Here is a 20261-nt window from a genome sequence, read left to right as displayed (position 1 = left end):
GGGCGGGTTGGCAGGAGGTACAGCAGTCAAAACTGTCTGGGGCAAATCAGTCCAGGCTGTGTGTGCTGACGTCAGTGTAGACACTGTTCCGGGAAACCACTGTGGATAATTTTGTGGGAGTTATTGTTCAGTGCTGGCAGTGCCTAAGGGAGCCACTACAAATAATGTGTGTGTGTGTGTGTGTGTGTGTGTTTGTGTGTGTGTGTGTGTGTTTGAGACAGGATCTTGCTCTGTTGCCCAGGATGGAGAGCAGTGGGGTGATCTTGGTTTACTGCAACCTCCACGTCCTGGACTCAAGCCATCCCTCCGCCTCAGCCTCCCAAATGGCTGGGATTACAGGCATGTACCACCACGTCCAGCTAATTTTGGTATTTTTAGTACAGACAGGGTTTCACCATGTTGCCCAGGCTGGTCCCGAACTCCTGACCTCAAGTGATCTGCCCGCCTTGGCCTCCCAAAGTGCTGGGATTGCTGGTGTGAGCCACCTCACCTGGCCTGTGTGTGTGTTTTTGGCATGGAGGGAGGATGTCAAAACAGGGTTTGGGCAACCAGTGTAGGTCCCGGGAGGAAAGTGGCACAGACGAGGCTCAGGGGAGCTGTTGCACTTATGGGCGCACGTGATGCATGTTGCCTGGGGGAGCTGGTGTAGACTTGGCTTAGGGAATCTGTGTAAGTGGAGGCATTGCCTGGGGAGCTAGTGTAGACAACATTGAGTTGGGATATGTGGTCATTTTGGACAGTGGTGGAAGAGGTGGTTAAGCCAGTATTTGAGGGATTCTGTGTGAAGAGTGCCAGGGTGGCCTCTCTGGGTAACATTACGAGGTGTGAGTATAGGCAATTTCTGGAAGAGCTAGCAAAAAACCCAGTGGGAGGGGTCAGGATCAACAGGGCCCGGGGGGTGGAGCCTGTAATGTAATATATAATATAATGTAATTATATTATATTAAATAATAATAATAAATAATAAATGACAAAATATATGTTAATATATAATTTATATATTTTATATAATATATAATTTATATATTTTATATAATATATAATATATAAAAATATAATAAATAATAAATAATAAATAAATACAATGTAAATAATATCAGGGATTAGGGGTTGGTGTAGAGACTCTGGGAGACTCAGTATAGATGGCACCTAGGGAAGTCAAGGCAGAAGTATGGGAAGGTGTGGAGACGATGTTAGGTTGGGCAGTGTAGACATGTAGACATGGCCCAGCATGATTGATCTAACGGTCCGGGGCAGTGTCAACCGGGGTCCATGGGAGCCAGAAAAGACACTGTTGGGGGCAGCTCTTTGCTGGTAAACCAACTCTCTGGGGAATAAAAGAAGCCCCCATTTCTAGGGTTTGCCAATTTCCTTGGTGTAAATATTCCCCAAGGTTGATTTCAAGCTACCGAGAAGACTTCATTGGATGTGGAATTGGAAAGAAATGTATCAAACTGGCTCTTGCAAGCCCATCCCAGGTTACCACAGACTAGGCACAGCATGCAGGAACCCAGTAAAGCCAGTGTAGACAATGAGGGGGAGGTATGTAGATTTGCCCATGGGAGCCAGTGTAGACAATGGCAGGAAGGTAGTGCGGAATTTGGCTTCAGGGAACCCACGTAGACAACATTCAGAGACAATGTAGACAGTGCTTTAGAGAAGCCAGTGTAGGCAGTTTTGATGGGGGAAGGGTCACCCCTGATACACTCACAGCGTACAGAGAGGGTCACAGGTATCAGGGCTGGTTCCTCGAAGCTCTCATGCTCCACTTTGCAGGTGACCGTGACACCATCTGCTCGGCCCGAGGGCACCAAGGTGAAGCGGCTGGTGACGGTGACAGTTCCGGCCAGGGTCCCTGACACCTGAGTCTCTTTGGCTTCCCAGTCCAGGGATGAGAGCCAGGAGATCCGGGCAGGTGGGCGGCCCTCTTTGGAGATGCAGAGGGCCACTGTCGTAGGGTCCTGGCTGAACGTGACCTTCTGGGCCTGGGCTTGGTTCTCGGGCTTGGCTGGGGAGAGGAAGAGAGGGGGTGCGTCACTCCTCACCGGCAGTCATTCAACAAACACTCAGCAGAGGAGCAGGGTGGTTAGGCCCTAACTGCCGGGGTTCCAATCCGAGCTCTGCTGCTTATCAGCGGCCTGGCTTGGGATAAGTGGTTTTGCAACTCTGTAGCTGTTTCTTCTTTTGTAAAATGGGGATAATGAAAGTACCCACCCCTAGGATTGCTGTGTGAATTAAATAATACATTGATAGGTAAATGGCTTAGGGTAATGTCTGGCCTGCACTGCCCTATCCAAGTGTTGCCCATTTTATTTTACTTTTATTTTTTAGAGACAGGGGCCCGCTCTGTCACCTGGTCTCGAGTGCAGTGGTGTGATCATAGCTTGCTGCAGCCTGCACCTCCTAGGCTCAAGTGATCCTCCCGCCTTGGCCTCCAGAGTAGCTAGGACCATAGGCATGCACCACCATGCCTGGCTAATTTTTAAATTTTTTTGTAGAGATGAGTTCTTGCTATGTTGCCCAGGCTGATCTCAAACTCCTGAGCACAAGCCATCTTCCCACCTCGGCCCCCCAAAGCTCTGAGGTTACAGGCGCCTGGCCTGGCCATTTCCGTATACTGTCTCTTTGCCCTGCCAGAGATGCAGAGACAGGGTCCAAAAGCCTGGAGGAGGCTGAGATTTAAAAAAAAGCTGGTCGGGCGTGGTGGTTCACACCTGCAATACCAGCACTTTAGGAGGTTGAGGTGGGTGGATCACTTGAGGCCAGGAATTTGAGACCAGTCTGGCCAACGTGGTGAAAACTCATCTCTACTGAAAATACAAAAATTAGGATGGGCGCAGTGGCTCATGCCTGTAATCCCAGCACTTTGGGAGGCCCAGGTGGGCAGATCACCTGAGGTCAGGAGTTCTAGACTAGCGTGGCCAACATGGTGAAACCCCATCTCTACTAAAAATGCAAAAATTAGCTGGGCGTGGTGGCAGGTGCCTGTAATCCCAGGTACTCGGGAGGCTGAGGTAAGAGAATTGCTTGAACCTGGGAGGCAGAGGTTGTAGTGAGCCGAGATCGTGCCACTGCACTCCAGCCTGGGTAACAGTGAGACTCTCTCTCCAAAAAAAAAAAAAAGAAAATCAAGGCCGAGCGAGTAACTGAGTACTGTGGTTCAAAGGTCCAGCTGGAAAGGCCCCCTGTTCTTTTCCTGTAATCACCATTAGATGATTGAATGACTGGAAGTGTGATAAAGGCAGAAAATCTCAAAGCCGTTTCTTTTTTTTATACCCTTTCCACCTCATTCTCTTGGAAAACATGGAAAAAAATCACAAAAACAAAACTCCAGGAAGAATAGCAGCTCATGCTTACGATGTGTGTCCCCCACCCAGACTCACATGTTCTGTTGCTTTCTGGACCTGGGCATCCACCTCTGAACTTCTCAACACAGTCTGACTCTCCTCTTCTTCCCAGCTCTCCCTTCCCACCGCCTTCTCCCCTGACCATCGTGGAGCATCCAACAAGCCTCCCCACATCCTCCTGGCCGCCCTCCAAGCTGTTAGAATAGTGACTCAGGGCCCGAGCCCACCACTTCCCCTGGCCACTCCACATGCTCCCCATCCACGCCCTCCTCAGTCTCTGCCTCCACCCACTTTGGGGTTTTGGTTGGTGATTTTGTGCCTGGATTGCTTTGGCCTCCTTCTCCAGACCCCACTCCAAGCCCCACTTCGTCAAGGGCACTTTCCTGACCACCGACTCTGGCCAACTATCCCTTGGTGGCTCACGCATCATGAAGACAGAGGCTTTGGCTGTTTTGTTCCTTACTTCTGCCCCAGTGTATATACGGAAGCTCTTGAAGTTATCTCTCTCTCTCTCTCTCTTTTTTTTTTATTAATTTGAGACAGAGTCTTGCTGTCACCCAGGATGGAGTGCAGTGGTGCAATCTCAGCTTACTGCAACCTGCCCTTGCTGTTTCAGCAATTCGCCTGCCTTAGCCTCCCGAGTAGCTGGGATTACAGGTGTGTGCCACCATTCCTAGCTAATTTTTATTTGTAGTTTTGGAGACCCTCTCTCCAAGAAACAAACAAACAAACAAAAGCTCACTTGCAAGAGCTGCTTGCCTTGGCCCCTGCTTGAAGTGTATATTCAGGGCAACTTCAATCTATGCTCCCAGGTGGTCATCCTCAAGCTTTGGGCTTGATTAAACCCTAACTTAATCATATTTTCTTTTCTTTTTTTTTTTTTTTTGAGACAGAGTCTTGCTCTGTCGCCCAGGCTGGAGTGCAGTGGCACGATCTCGGCTCACTGCAAGCTCCGCCTCCTGGGTTCATGCCATTCTGCCTCAGCCTCCCAAGTAGCTGGGACTACAGGCACCCGCCACCACGCCCGGCTAATTTTTTTGTATTTTTAGTAGAGACAGGGTTTCACCGTGTTAGCCAGGATGGTCTCAATCTCCTGACCTCGTGATCCGCCTGCCTCGGCCTCCCAAAGTGCTGGGATTACAGGCGTGAGCCACTGAGCCTGGCCCTTAATCATATTTTCTGAGTCTCATTATTTATTTATTTATTTTGAGACAGAGTTTTGCTCTTGTTGCCTCTCAGCCTCCCAAAGTGCTGGGATTACAGGTGTGAGCCACCGTGCCCAGCCCTGAAGTTATCTCTGGATGAGAACAAATGATTGCACAAGAAGAGAGGCGTTTGTGAGGGTGGGGAGGAGAAGAGCTGTCCTTTGTATTATGGAAAACGGCTGTGGTTTCATGTGTTACTGGAAAGGGAAGTGTTTACTCAAGGACAGCACAGGGTGACCTTCTCAGACGCTCTGGGCTGACAAGGGGGAAAAAAAGGCATCCAGAGTGACGTGGCTTCTGGGAAGTTGCCTAGGGAAGGTGGGCTCCCAGGGGACTTCCAACATTTTTTTTTTTTTCCAGACAGAGTCTCACTCTGTCGCCCAGGCTGGAGTATAGTGACGCGATCTCGGCTCACTGCAAGCTCCGCCTCCCAGGTTCAAGCCATTCTCCTGCCTCAATCTCCCGAGTAGCTGGGACTACAGGCACCCGCCACCACGCCCGGCTAATTTCTTGTATTTTTAGTAGAGATGGGGTTTCACCGTGTTAGCCAGGATGGTCTCGATTTCCTGACCTCGTGATCCGCCCGCCTTGGCCTCCCAAAGTGCTGGGATTACAGGAGTGAGCCACCAAGCCCAGCCTCAAGATTTAAAGAAAGAACATTCATAGCTGGATGTGGTGACTCATGCCTGTAGTCCCAGCTATGCAGGAGGCGGAGGTAGGAGGATCCCTTGAGCCCAGGAGTTCGAGTCTAGCCTGGGCAATGTAGTGAGACTTTGTCTCAAAAAAAGAAAAAGGAAAAGAAAAAAAGCATCCTTCAAAAAAAATCTTCCCTGCCTTCTCTATTTTTGCCAAGTGTCAGTCACCTTCCTGCTGGGAGTCCTATTTTTTTTTTTTTTTTTTGAGACAGGGTCTTGCGCTGGAGTGCAGTGGTGCAATCTTGGCTCACTTGCAATCTCTGTTTCCCAGGCCCAAGCGATCCCCCCACCTCAGCCTCTTGAGTAGCTGGGACTACAGGTGTGTGCTACCATGCCCAGCTAATTTTTTTTTTTCTTGTAGAGATGGGGCCTCACCATGTTGCCCAGAGTGGTCTGAAACTCCTGACCTCAAAGCGATCTGCCCACCTTGACCTCCCAAAGTGCTGGGATTACAGGCGTGAGCCACCGCACCAGGCCTGGGACTCCTCTCTGATCCTGCTTCCCCCTCAATCCATGGGCAAGCCCAGCACTTACTATCTTCTAAAAACACCACTATATGCCGCCCGCTTCCCTCTGCCCCACTGCCTCATCTGTCTTCCCAGCAATGCCTCTTCTTGCCTCTCGTCCCAGCTCCCTTCTACCTCCGTCCACTCCTCCAATCACTCCTCATACTGCTGCCGGTCATTTTTTGCAACCTCAAACGTTTGTCCAGATCTCTCCTGTGGCTTGACACCTCCCATGGCTCTTAACCATACTGAGGGCATACTCCAGCCTCCTCGCCTCCACCTGTGAAGCCCGTGTAATGTGGCCCCGCTGAGGGTCACCCAAGCCCTTGCCTATCCTCACCAGCCCCCTTTCCATTCCTGGAACGCGCCCAGCTCCCAGCTCATGCCCACCTCCCAGGTTTTTGTGCCTGTGCCCCTCTGCTATGCCCAAAGGTGGCTCCTTCTCAGACTCCAGGACTTGACTAAGACGCCTTCCCTGCATATCCTGTCTCAATGAGGCCACTGTGTCCCCTACTTCTAAGCCATTTTACTTCCTGCCTGGACTGGACTTGTTTTAAGACAGGGTCTCGCTCTGTTGTCCAGGATGGAGTGCAGTAGCACAATCACAGCTCACTGCAGCCTCAACCTCCTAGGCTCAGGTGATCCTCCCACCTCAGCCTCTCGAGTAGCTGAAATTACAGGTGTAAGTCACTGAGCCTGGTTAATTAAAACAATTTTTTTTTCTTTCTTGGCCAGGCACAGTGGCTCATGCCTGTAATCCCAGCACTTTGAGAGGCCCAGGTGGACGGATCACCTGAGGTCGGGAGTTCAAGACCAGCCTGGCCAACATGGCGCAACCCCGTCTCTACTAAAAATACAAAAAAAATTAGCCAGGTGTGGTGGTGGGATCCTGTAATCCCAGCTACTTGGGAGGCTGAGGCAGGAGAATTGGTTGAACCTGGGAGGCGGAGGTTGCAGTGAGCCGAGATCGCGCCACTCCACTACAGCCTGGGCAACAAGAGCAAAACTCTGTCTCAAAAAAAAAAAAAATTTTTTTTGTCATTGAGACAAGAGTCTTACTGTGTTGCCTAGGATGGTCTCAAATTCCTCGGCTCAAGGGATCCTCCCACCTCGGCCTCCCTGAGTGCTGGGGTTATGGGCGTGAGCCACAGCACCCGGCCCCACCCAGACTTTGCAGTTGCCTTACCCTGTGGTTTCTCAGCTCCCATCCTTTCCCCTCCCAACACAGCCAGGAGGAGCTGGTGAGAACCCAAGCCAGATCAAACCTGTCTGCTGCTAAGAACCTACTACAGCTCTTATCCTCCCTGGGCAAAAGCCAAAGGCTTCTTATAGTCCACAAGGCTTTTGCCAATCTGTCCCCATCCTCTCCTTGACTTTATTGCTTCCTACTTTCCCCCACTCATATGTCTCCAGCCACCCTGACTTCCTTCCTGGCCCTCAAATACTCCAGGTATTCCTGTCTCAGGGCCTTTGTACTTGCCATTCCGTCTGCCTGGAACGCTCTTCCCTTAGATACCCACAGGGCTCCTCCTCTCCTAGTTTCTGCCTAAATATCCCCAGACCTCCTTAGCTAGAATTGCAACTTGGCCCTCTCCAACTTCCATGGCCCCTTTAACTGCCTGACTTACTCTTTTATTTATTTATTAGAGATAGGGCCTCACTCTGTCACCCAGGCTAGAGTGTAGTGGCATGATCACAGCTCACCGCAGCCTCAAATTCCTGGTCTCAAGCGATCCTCCCACCTCAGCCTCCCAAGTAGCTGGGGCCACATCTGCGCACCACCATGGGCTCAAGCAATCTACCTGCCTCAGCCTCCCAAAGTGCTTGGATTATAGTCGTGAGCCACCACACCCAACCTCAATACTTTTTTTTTTTTTTTTTTAGACCGAGTCTTGCTCTGTCACCCAGACTAGAGTGCAGTGGTGGCACAATCTCGGCTCACTGCAACCTCTGCCTCCTGGGTTCAAGCGATTCTCCTGACTCAGCCTCCTGAGTATCTGGGATTATAGGCACGGGCCACCACACCCAGCTAATTTTTTATTTTTCGTAGAGACAGGGTTTCACCATGTTGGCCAGGCTGGTCTTGAACTCCTGACCTCAGGCGATCTGCCCATCTCGGCCTTCCAAAGTGCTAGGATTACAGGGGTGGGCCACTGCGCCAGCCAATACTTATTTTTTTGTTTTTCCCAAGAATGCCTGGTTGTCTGCCGCATCCTCAGCACACAGAAACGCATCTGGCACGCGGTAGGTGCTTAATGAACATTTGCTGATGGATGGAAACCCACAGAGAATGTGAACCTCACAGCTGAAGCCAAGAGAGAAACTGACCCGCAAGGGGATGCTCCCACACCGCGGCCCTTCCACCTCCTTGCCTCCCGCCCTTACCCTGCTCACCTATGACTCTGAGCCAGGTCATCCCTCGGACAGACCCCTTGGGGAAGGTGGCAAACTCGCAAGTGTAGTTGCCCTCGTCCTCCACCGTGAGCCTGTGGAGGGCCAGCGTGGCATCCTGGAGCTCTGCCTCTGTGTCTTGCCCAGTGCTCTGCTTGGCAGAGACGAAGGACAGCCGCTCGCTGCCAGGCTTCGAGCTGGGGAAGCTGGGACCCATCTTAGGGTGGAAGGCGGCCACATTCTGGTGGTTCGCAGGTGCATCTGGGCGCTGCCAGGTCACCAGGGAGATGTACAGTCCAGGAACAGGTGGCAGCAGGTGGCACGGCAGCTCCACGGTGCCCCCGAGCTGGCCTCGCACCTCGGGTAGCACTTGAACTCGCACATCCTGGGCTCCTGGGCAGAGAGGACAGAGAGTGAAGTAGTCGGGTGGGGGAGGGACCCAGACACCTCCAGGCAGGGCCACCACGAAGGGGGCCCCACGGGAAATGCAGGCTCCACATGCAACGTAGGCAGCTTCGCAGCATCCTGATTCCAAAAAAGCCACCTGGAAAAGACATTTTAGGGAAGACTAAAATGACTATTCTATTATATAACTATAACATGTACTATGAGTTCATATTATATATGATTTTGGAATTGCTGTTCATGTTCTGAGGTGTGATAATTAAATTGTGGCTGTGCACACACTATTTTTCCCAGAAGATATGAAGTCGCAATGTCATAATCTCAAGTTACTCCTAAATGGTTCAGCAAAAACCAAAATATGTCACCCATTGTCAAGTGGGTCTAGGTGGGGAGGGTGAGGGAGGCTCCAGGCCATTCTTCTTCTTTTTTTTTTTTTTTTTTTTGAGACGGAGTCTTGCTCTGTCGACCAGGCTGGAGTGCAGTGGCGCGATCTCGGCTCACTGCAAGCTCCGCCTCCCGGGTTCACGCCATTCTCCTGCCTCAGCCCCCTGAGTAGCTGGGACTACAGGCGCCTGCCACCATGCCTGGCTAATTTTTTTCTTTTTTGTATTTTTAGTAGAGGCGGGGTTTCACCGTGTTAGCCAGGATGGTCTCAATCTCCTGACCTCGTGATCCGCTTGCCTCAGCCTCCCAAAGTGCTGGGATTACAGGCGTGAGCCAACGTGCCCGGCCACCAGGCCATTCTTCTTACCTATATTTGTATGTTTAAAAGTTGACATGATGGCCAGGGTAGTGGCTCAAGACTTCAATCTCAGCACTTTGGGAGGCCAAGGTGGGAGGAATGCTTGAGCCTAGGAGTTCAAGAACAGGCTGGGCAACAGAGTGAGACCCTGCCTTTAAAATTAAAAAAGAAAATAAAAAAATAAAAGTTTTCTTTTCTTTCAACTACATTTTTTTTCTCAGACAGGGCCTCACTTTCACCCAGGCTAGAGTGCAGTGGGCCACCCAGCTCACTGCAGCCTCGACCTCCCAGGTTCAAGCTGGGACTACAGGCATGCACCACCACAGCTGGCTAATTTGTATTTTTTTGTTTGTTTGTTTTGGTAGAGACAATGTCTCGCTATGTTGCCCAGGCTGGTCTTGAACTCCTGGACTCAAGTGATCCTCCCACCTCAGCCTCCCAAAGTGCTGGGATTATAGGCGTAAGCCACTGTACCCAGCCCACCCCAAAATTTTCATAAGAGTTTTTTTTTTGTGGGGGGGAAATCCTCTGAAAATAAATCAATAAAAAAAAACTTTCATAAAATACATTTTAAAACATTTAAAGGCTGAGTATAGTCTTCATCCCCCACTCAGTAATATACTTTCTCTCACCTTCCTATGAAACCTACAGACCTCGTACACAGCATTTTTTCCCAAGTTTCTTTTTTTTTTTTTTGAGACCAAGTCTTGCTCTGTTGCCCAGGCTGGGGTGCAGTAGAGCAATCTTGGTCACTGCAACCTCCATCCCTGGTTCAAGGGATTCTTGTGCCTCAGCCTCCTGAGTAGCTGGGATTACAGGCGGCCGCCACCATGCCCGGCTAATTTTTGTATTTTTAGTAGAGATGGGCTTTCACCACGTTGGCCAGGCTGGTCTCAAACTCCTGACCTCAAATGATCAGCTCCCCCCTTGGCCCTAAGTTTCTATTTTTTTATTAAAATAAAAATTTTAAAATTATTATATTTTTAGCAGGTGCAAGTGCCAGTTTCTTACATACATATATTGCATAGAGGTGAAGTCTGGGCTTTTAGCATATCTATCACCTGAATAGCAAACAGCGTACCCAACAGTTAATTTTTCTTTTTCTTTTTTGAGACAGGGTCTCACTCTGTCTCCCAGGCTGAAGTGCAGTGGCACAATCTTGGCTCACTGCAACTTGAGTGGCTGGGACTGCAGGCATGTGCCACCAGTGCCCGGCTAATTTTTGTTTTTGTAGAGATAGGGTTTTGCCATGTTGCCCAGGCTGGTCTCAAACTCCTGAACTCAAAGTGAGCAGCCCGCCTCAGCCTCCCAAAGTGCTGGGATTATAGGCATGCACCAATGCACCTGGCTTCCAACAGTCAATTCTTCTTTTTTTTGAGACAGAGTCTTGCACTGTTGCCCAGGCCGGAGTGCAGTGGTGTGATCTCGGCTCACTGCAACCTCCACCTCCCAATTTCAAGCAATTCTCCTGCCTCAGCCTCCCGAGTAGCTGGGATTACAGGCGCACGCTACCATGCCCGGCTAATTTTTTTTTTTTTTGTATTTTTAGTAGAGACGGGGTTTCACCGTGTTAGCCAGGATGGTCTCAGTCTCCTGACCTCGTGATCTGCCGCCTCGGGCTCCCAAAGTGCTGGGATTACAGGCGTGAGCCACCGCGCCCGGCCAATTTTTTAATATTTTTAATAGAGATGGGTTTTCACTATGGTGGCCAGGCTGGCCTCGAACGCCTGACCTCGTGATCCACCCGTGTCGGCCTCCCAAAGTGCTAGGATTATAGGTGTGCGCCACTGTGCCCAGCCTCCAACAGTTAATTTTTCAACCCTCACCCGTTTCCCTCCCTCCCACCTTTTGTAGTCTCCACTGTCCATTATTCCAATCTTTGTGTATCTGCTGTTTAGATTCCACTTATAAGTGATAACATGTGGTATTTGACTTTCTATTTTACTCAGGATAATGGCCTCCAGTTCCATCCGTGTTGGTGCAAAAGACATGATCCCATCCTTTTTTATGACCGTGTAGTATTCCATGGTAGACATATACCACATTTTCTTTCTTTCTTTTTTTTTTTTTATTGTAAGTTCCAGGATACATGTGCAGGTTTCTTTTTTCTTTTCTTTTTTTTTTTTGAGACGGAGTCTCACTCTTTTGCCCAGGCCGGAGTGCAGTGGCGCCATCTCGGCTCACTGCAAGCTCCGCCTCCTGGGTTCACGCCATTCTCCTGCCTCAGCCTCCCGAGTAGCTGGGACTACAGGTGCCCGCCACCACACACAGCGAATTTTTTTGTAGTTTTAGTAGAGACGGGGTTTCACCATGTTACCCAGGATGGTCTCGATCTCCTGACCTCGTGATCTGCCGCCTCGGCCTCTCAAAGTGCTGGGATTACAGGTGTGAGCCACAGCACCCGGCCTGTACATTTTCTTTATCCAGTCTATCCATGATGGGCATTTGGATTGAGTCCATGTCTTTGGTATTGTGAATAGTCCTGCAATGAACATACGCATACATGTATCTTTGTAATAGAATGATTTATATTCTTTTGGGTATATACCCAGTAATGGGATTGCTGGGTCAAATGGTATTTCTGGTTCTAGATCTTTGAGGAATCACCATACTGTCTTCATAATAGTTCAACTAATTTACATTCCCACCAACAGTGTAAAAGCATTCCTATTTCTCCACAACCTTGCCTGCATCTGTTGTTTCTTGACTTTCTGATAATGGCCATTCTGACTAGTGTGAGATGGTATCTCGTTTTGATTTGCATTTCTCAACGATCAGGGATGTTGAGCATTTTTTTCATGTTTGTTGGCTGCATGACTGTCTTATTTTGAGAAGTGTCTGTTCGCGTCCTTTGCCCACTTTTTTAGGTTTTTCTTTTCTTGTAAATTTGTTTAAATTCCTTATAGGTTCTGGATGTTAGACCTTTGTCAGATGGATAGATTGCAAAAATGTTCTCCCACTCTGTAGGTTGTCTGTTCACTCTGAGAATAGTTTCTTTTGCTGTGCAGAAGCTCTTTAGTTTAATTAGATCCCATTTGTCAATGTTTGCTTTTGCTGCACTGCTTTTGGCAATTTCGTCATGAAATCTTTGTAGATATAGACCACATTTTCTTCATCCAATCCTCCATTCATCAATGGACACTTAAGTTGATTCCATATCTTTGCTGTTGTGAATAGTGCTGCAATAAACATACAAGCGCAGGTGTCTTTTTGATATAATGATGTCTTTTCCTTTGGGAGGATACTCTGGAATCCTGGACCGAATGGTAGTTCTATTTTTAGTTCTTTGAGAAATCTCCATGCTGTTTGCCATAGAGGCTGTACTAATTTACATTCCCATCAACAGTGGGTAAGCGGTCCCTTTACTCCAAATCCTTGCCAGCATCTGTGTTTTTAGACTTTTTAGTAACAGACATTCTGACTGAGGTGAGATGACACCTCATTGTGGTTTAAATTTGCATTTCTCTGATGATTAATGATGTTGAGCATTTTTTTCATATGTTTGTTGGCTGCCTGTATGTCTTCTTTAGAAAAATGTCTCTTCGGGTCCTTTGCTCATTTTTTACGTAGTTTTTTTTTTTTTTAAACAGCTTTATCGAGATATAAATTCTTACGCTACACAATTCACCCATTTAAAGTATACAATTAAGGCTGGGTGCAGTGGCTCACACCTGTAATTCCAGCACTTTGGGAGACCGAGGTGGGTGGGCCACTTGAGGTCAGGAGTTTGAGACCAGCCTGGCCAACACGGTGAAATACCCTGTCTCTACTTAAAATATAAAAATTAGCCGGACGTGTTCACTTGAACCCAGGAGGCGGAGGTTGCAGTGAGCCGAGATCATGCCTCTACACTCCAGCTTGGGTGATAAAGTGGACTCTGTCTTGAAAAAAGAAAAGAAAAGAAAAAACAATATATATATATAATTTTTTAATAAAAAAGTAAAATAAATAAAAAATACAGTACAATTCAGTGGCTTTAAGTATATTTGGAGTTTTACATCTGTTACTATAATCAGTTTTAGGGTATTATTTTTTGAGACAGGATCTCACTCTGTCCATGCTGGTGTGCAATGGCGTGATTTCTGCTCACTGCAAACTCTGTCTCTGGGGCTGAAGTGATCCTCCCACCTCAGCCCCCCAAGTAGCTGAGACTACAGGTGTGAGCCACCAAACCCAGCTAATTTTGTATTTTTTGTAGAGATGGGGATTCATCATGTTGCTTAGGCTCCTGAGCTCAAGCGATCCACCTGCCTCGGCCTCCCAAAGTGTTTGGATTACGGGCATGAGCCACTGCGCCCAGCCTGGGCATTTTCATAATTCCCTAAGTAACCCCCTTATCCATTAAGCAGTCAATTCCCATTGCCCCAGCCACGATGCGACTTTCTGTCTCTGTTGATGTGCCTGTTCTGGACATTTCATGTAATAGACTATGTAGCCTTTGTGTCTGGCTTCTTTCACTTGGCATCTTGTTTTCCAGGTTCATCCATCTGTAACACGTGTCGGCGCTTCACTCTTCTTTAAGGCTCAATAATATTCCACTACACAGATGGACCACATTTTGTTTATCCATTCAGCCGCTGATAGGCATTGAGGTTGTTTCAACTTTTTGGCTCTGATGAATAAAGCTGCTGGGATCATGCAAGTTCAAGTTTTTATGTGGACGCATGTTTGCAGTTCTCAGCCAGCCTAAGTGGTTTCTCACCTTTTTTTTTTTTTTTGGAGACGGAGTCTTGCTCTGTCACCCAGGGGTTGGAGTGCAGTGGCGCGGTCTCAACTCACTGCAACCTCTGCCTCCTGGGTTCAAGCGATTCTCCTGCCTCAGCCTCCTGAGTAGCTGGGATTACAGGTGCGAGCCACTACGTCCGGCTGATTTTTGAATTTTTAGTAGAGACCAGATTTCACCATGTTGGTCAGGCTGGTCTCAAACTCCTGACCTCAGGTGATCCACCCACCTTGGCCTCCCAAAGTGCTGGGATTACAGGCGTGAGCCACTGCGCGTGGCCCATGTTTTCTCACTTTTAATATAAACAAGAACAAGAACAAATCTTCCTCTGCTGTGCACGGCAGTACAGCATGGCGACTGAGTGGCCCATAGTTCATGGGTTTGAATCCTGGCTCTGCGACCTTGTGCAGGTCATTTAACCTCTCTGTGCCTCAGTTTCCCCAGCTGTAAAGTGAGGTTAATAATAGTGCCTGCATCCCAAGGGCTGTTTAAAGATTAAAGAATAGCTGTGGGAACACTCAGCATAGGGCCCCAGGAAATGAGAGGTCAGTGCTTGCTAAGTAAACATAGGAAGCTCAGTTTAATTACAGGTGGCCTTGGCACTCAGCCCCCAGGCCAGGAAAGGCCAGGGCACAAGCCTCATTTCGAGGGCCAACAGCACTGCCCAGCTCTGTCTGATGGAGATGGGCCATGAAGGCGGTGCACAGGCCCTGGCGTCATACACACAGGAACCCCAGGGAACACCATCCTAATGAGTAACTCTTATGAGGGGTCCCCGGTGGAAGACAGTCCCCTTGGGTGAGGACAGGTCGAGGATCTTTGGGTAAGAAGTCATCAGTAAATTATAGCAATACAAGAACAGAAATTAAAAATAAAATAAGGCCAGGTGCGGTGGCTCACACCTGTAATCCCAGCATTTTGGGAGGCCGAGGCAGGAGGCTCACTTGGGGCCAGGAGTTCGAGACCAGACTGGCCAACATGGCAAAACCCCATCTCTACTAAAAATAGAAAAATTATCTGGGTGTGGTGGCAGGCACCTGTAATCCCAGCTACTCAGGAGGCTAAGGTGGGAGAATTGCTTGAACCCGGGAGGTGGAGGTTGCAGTAAGCTGAGATCATGCCACTGCACTCCAGCCTGGGTGACAGAGAGAGACTCAGTCTCGGGAGGGGAAAAAAAAAGAAAAGAAAGAAAGAAAAAAGGCTGGGTGCTGCGGCTCATGCCTGTAATCCCAGCACTTTGGGAGGCCGAGGCGGGTGGATGACCCTGAGGTCAGGAGTTCGAGACCAGCCTGGCCAACATGGTGAAAACCTGTCTCTACCAAAAATACAAAAATTAGCTGGGCGTGGTGGCGGGCCCCTGTATTCCCAGCTACTTGGGAGGCTGAGGAAGGGGAATCACTTGAACCCAGAGACCTCGCCACTGCACTCCAACATGGGCGATAGAATGAGGCCCTGCCTACCTTAAAAGAAAAAATGTAAATAAATATAAAAAAAAAAGCCATCAGCGAAGACTGAAGTGTGACATAAATACATCATCTCCACACAAGTCCCACAAACTCAGGTGTGTCACTTGGGGGAAACAAGTCAAACAAACTCAGGTGTGTCACTTGGGGGAAAAATGAGGCTTTTCTAGTCCAGAGGGGCCACCCCCACCCAACCTGAGAAAAGAAAAATAGCTCAGATCAGTCTGAGCTATGCGAAATGTATCAGGCCCAGGGAGACTGTACAGTGAATAGGGGACTTCAGTCACACGCCTCCTCCACCCACGCCCGAGGCAGTGGTTCTTGCACAGCTGCCCTCCCCATTAGCTTCTTGTTCCTGGAATTTGTGATACAATAAACAGTGCACAGCCAATCGATACCTTCTGTTATCTTTTTTTCTGAGCCAGACCTGCAGATACCTTATGCTGTTTCAATGTAAATTCTTGGTAACAATTTAGGAACTCTCTCTTCTTTGTTCCTTAAAAATCCACTTGCAGAGTGGGTGCGTTGGCTCACGCCTGTAATCCCAGCACTATGGGAGGCCGAAGTGGGTGGAGGATCACTTGAGGCCAGGAGTTTGAGACCAGCCTAGACAATATAGTGAGACTTCATCACTTAAAAAAAAAAAAAAAGCCGGAACGATGGCTCACGCCTGTAATCCCAGCACTTTGGGAGGCCGAAGCAGGTGGATCACCTGAGGTCAGGAGTTCCAGACCAGCTTGGCCAGCATGGCGAAATCCCATCTGTACTAAAAAAATAAACATTACCCGGGCATGGTGGCAGGTGCCTGTAATCCTAGCTGCTAGGGGGGCTGAGGCAGGAGGATCGCTTGAACCCGGGAGGTGGAGGTTGCAGTGAGCAGAGATTGTGCCACTACACTCCAGCTTGGGCAATAGAGCAAGACTCCGTCTCAAAAAAAAAAAAAAAAAATAGCTGGGCAAGATGGCTAGGGCCTGTAGTCCCAGCTACTAGGGAGGCTGTGGCAGGAGAATCACTCAAGGCCGGGAGCCCGAGAAACTGACGCTGCAGTGAGCCATGATCACACACTGCACTCCAGACTGAGTGACAGGGTGAGACCCTGTCTCAAAAAAAAAAAAAAAGTCCACTTGTAATCACAGCTAGTCAAAGGGTTTATTCGGGGCAACTTGAATCCACACTCCCGGGTGGCCATCCTCAAGCTTTAGGCTTGAATAAACTCTATACTTAATCATATTTTCTGAATCTTGTTATTTAACGCTGACACCCTTTCCAGCTGGCAGCCTCGTCTCCAAGCCCAACTTCCTCCATCTGTAAAATGGGGATGTTTCAGCCGCCCTCCAGGGTCCCTGTGCCAGTTCCATGGAAGGACTTGCTCATGGGGGATGTTCACGGGGCGTGGCCCAGGTGAGCAGGGCAGCGGGGGTCAGCCGCCTGCTGCAGGCCAGATCTGACTGTGGTGCATGTTTGCTTTGGCTCACAGACTGTTATTTCAGTTGGGAAGTAGTGGCCCACACAGAAGGCCTGGAGATTGCTGTCTAAAGCTCCAGACAGAAGTCCGGATATGTGGCTCCTGGGGGCAACAGCTGGGTGGGGCTGAGGAAGGACATCACCCCCCTCCCACAGGGCACACTCCCTTCCGGCTCCTCCAGATTCCCCAGGTGCTGGGACTTATCACCCGCCTGGCCCCCAAAGGCACTAAGGTTGGGATCAGGGTGGTTACGCGCTCTGGCCCCTTCCTAGCTGGGCAAGGGGGGAAGGCCACTCAATGAGGGTCAAGGAAAGCCATTTGGGCCTGTGTGAACTGCAGAGACAGCAAAGTAGGCTGGGGCCGAGGAAGTTAGTTTCCTCTTTGTGGCAAGTGGGAGCCGTTGCGGGTTCTTCAAATAGAGAATGACTTAACTTCATCCAAGGAGGCCTGAGGGGAAGGTGGTGGGCTGAGCAGAGATAGATGACCAGACAGCAAAATGACACAAAAAGTTGGCAATGAAAAGAACAAGAGGTTAAGACTGAGACTGAGTGTTGGGGAGGAGGCTAATAGGTCTTAGGATTTTATTTTGTTGAAACACATTCTCGCTGTATCACCCAGGCCAGAGTGCAGTGGTGCCATCTTGGCTCCCTGCAACCTCTGCCTCTGGGTTCAAGCAATTCTGCCTCAACCTCCCGAGTAGCTGGGATTACAGGCATATGTCACCACACTCAGCTAATTTTTGTATTTTGAGTAGAGACAGGGTTTCACCATCTTGGCCAGGCTGGCCTCGAACTCCCGACCTCAGGTGATCTGCCTACCTTAGCCTCCCAAACTGCTGGGATTATAGGCGTGAGCCACTGTGCCCCACCAGGATTTAAAATTTTAAAATGGAAGGGATTTGGTAGTAGGGAGAGAGGGAGGGATCAGGAAAAGGCAGAACCTGGAAGAATCTGGCTGTTCTTTCACATCTTATAGGTCAAATCCAAAAAACAAATAGTTACTCAACAAACAGGTCCTGGGTGCTAGAGGGTCTGCCCTCTCCAGCCCAGAGGTTTGTCTGTGTTATTCCCCTACTGTATCCCCAGCACCTACAACAGGGCCTAGCACGTAGTAGGTGCTCAGTAAACACTGCCAAGTGAATGAATGTTGCTAAGTGTGGATGCCGCAGAAGTAACAGGACAAATCAGGTGCTTGTTCTCCAGGGTTGACATCCGGATTGCAGGGGGTACAAATATTGCACAAATAATTATCACCAAGAATGCCTGGAAGACGGAGTAGGGGTGGTATGGGAGGAACCTGAAGAGGCTTGACCTGTCTGAAGGAGGGAGGGACGATGAACGAAAGAAGAGCTTCCTGGAGGAGGAGACCTGAAAAGCTGAGCCCCAGGTTCCTGGAGCCCCACACCCTTCACCCCCTCCAAGTCCCTGGGTCTCTGGGATTCAGAGTTTTTTTTCTTTTTTTGAGACAGATTCTCGCTCTTTCGCCCAGGCTGCAGTGCAGTGCCACTATCTCGGCTCACTGCAACCTCCGCCTCCCAGGTTCATGCCATTCTCCTGCCTCAGCCTCCCGAGTAGCTGGGACTACAGGCGCCCGCCACCACGCTCTGCTAATTTTTTGTATTTTTAGTAGAGACAGGGTTTCACCATGTTAGCCAGGATGGTCTCGATCTCCTGACCTCGTGATCTGCCCGCCTCGGCCTCCCAAAGTGCTGAGATTACAGGCGTGAGCCACTGCGCCAGGCTGACTCAGTTCTTTTTTTTTTTTTTTGAGACGGAGTCTTGCTCTGTCGCCCAGGCTGGAGTGCAGCAGCGCGATCTCGGCTCACTGCAACCTCCGCCCCCCGGGTTCACCCCATTCTCCTGCCTCAGCCTCCCGAGTAGCTGGGACTACAGGTGCCCGCCATGACGCCCGGCTAATTTTTTAAGTAGAGATGGGGTTTCACCATGTTAACCAGGATGGTCTCGATCTCCTGACCTCGTGATCCGCCCGCCTGGGACTCCCAAAGTGCTGGGATTACAGGCGTGAGCCACCGCGCCCGGCAACTCAGAGTTCTTTTTTAAAAAAATTTTTTTGAGGTGGAGTCTCACTCTGTTGCCCGGGCTGGAGTGCAGTGGCGCAATCTGGGCTCACTACAGCCTCTGCCTCCCCAGCTCAAGTGATTCTCCTGTCTCAGCCTCCCAAGTAGCTGGGATTACAGGCATGCACCACCATACCCAGCTAATTTTTGTAATTTTAGTAGAGATGGGGTTTCGCCATGTCAGCCAGGCTAGTCTCGGACTCCTGACCTCAAGTGATCCACCCGCCTCGGCCTCCCAAAGTGTTGGGATTATAGGCATAAGCCACTGCACCTGGCCAGATTCAGAGTTCTTGACCTAAGGAGCAGTCCTGTGGCTTCCAGGGGCCCAGATCTTCCTTCTAAGGGAGGCTCCCCTCCAATCCTCCATTTAGGATGGCATCTGAGCACTACTGGATTTGGAGGATTAAAACAAAAAAACCGACTTTAGGCTGGGGGCGGTGGCTCAAGCCTGTAATCCCAGAACTTTGGGAGACCAAGGTGGATGGATCACTTGAGGCCAGGAGTTCGAGACCAGACTGGCCGACACAGTGAAACCCTGTCTCTACTAAATATACAAAAATTAGCTGCATGCCTGTAATTCCAGCTACTTTAGGGAGAGTCGCTTGAACTCAGGAGGTGGAGGTTGCAGTGAGCTGAGATTGCGCCACTGCACTCCAGCCTGGGTGACAGAGTGAGGACTCGGTCTCAAACAAACCCACCACTTTTCGCTTCTTGTGGGGCACACTCCTCGGGGGGTTCTTTTACCCCGAGATACTCCACCTCAGCTGCCACCTCCTCTCCCCTCCCTGGCTGACTGCTCTTCTGCCCTTTTGCCCTGTTATATTCTCTGTCTGCATAGTGCTTCTCACCATCTCACACACTAGATATGTCACATTCTCCTGGAAACTGACTGCCAGCGCCACGAGGGCAGGGATCTTCTGTCTGTTTTGCTCACAACCTGTACCCTCAGTATCTGCAAGAGAGATTGGTACCTAGTAGATGCTCAGTACTTGCTGAATAACGAATGAATGAGGTTCTAAAATCCCTGGGCGCAATGGCTCACGCCTGTAATTCCAACACTTTGGGAGGCCGAGGAGGGTGGATCACGAGGTCAGGAGTTTGAGACCAGCCTGGCCAACATGGTGAAACCCCGTCTCTACTAAAAATACAAAAATTAGCCGGGCGTGCTGGCGGGCCCCCGTAATCCCAGCTATTCAGGAGGCTGAGGCAGGAGAATCACTTGAACCTAGCAAGCGGAGGTTG

General features: G+C 49.6%; 1 protein-coding gene across 4 annotated transcripts in view; it reads right to left on the bottom strand.

Moving 5' to 3' along the window:
- The window catches only part of NECTIN2 (nectin cell adhesion molecule 2), a 42901-nt gene that overhangs the window by 15352 nt on the left and 7288 nt on the right, over positions 1–20261 (bottom strand). For all 4 annotated transcript variants that reach the window (XM_004060936.5, XM_004060937.5, XM_063701443.1 and 1 more), the window contains exons 2-3: positions 8148–8537; positions 1712–2008 (exon numbers count right to left, since the gene is read on the bottom strand). In XM_004060936.5, the coding sequence (XP_004060984.4) occupies positions 1712–2008; positions 8148–8537 (687 nt within the window). The remainder of the gene's footprint in view (positions 1–1711; positions 2009–8147; positions 8538–20261) is intronic.

The sequence above is a fragment of the Gorilla gorilla genome, chromosome 20, assembly GCF_029281585.2.
Source record: "Gorilla gorilla gorilla isolate KB3781 chromosome 20, NHGRI_mGorGor1-v2.1_pri, whole genome shotgun sequence".
NCBI lineage: Eukaryota > Metazoa > Chordata > Mammalia > Primates > Hominidae > Gorilla > Gorilla gorilla.
The sequence above is the reverse complement of the archived record's forward strand: the minus strand, read 5'-3'. Positions and strand labels throughout refer to the sequence as shown.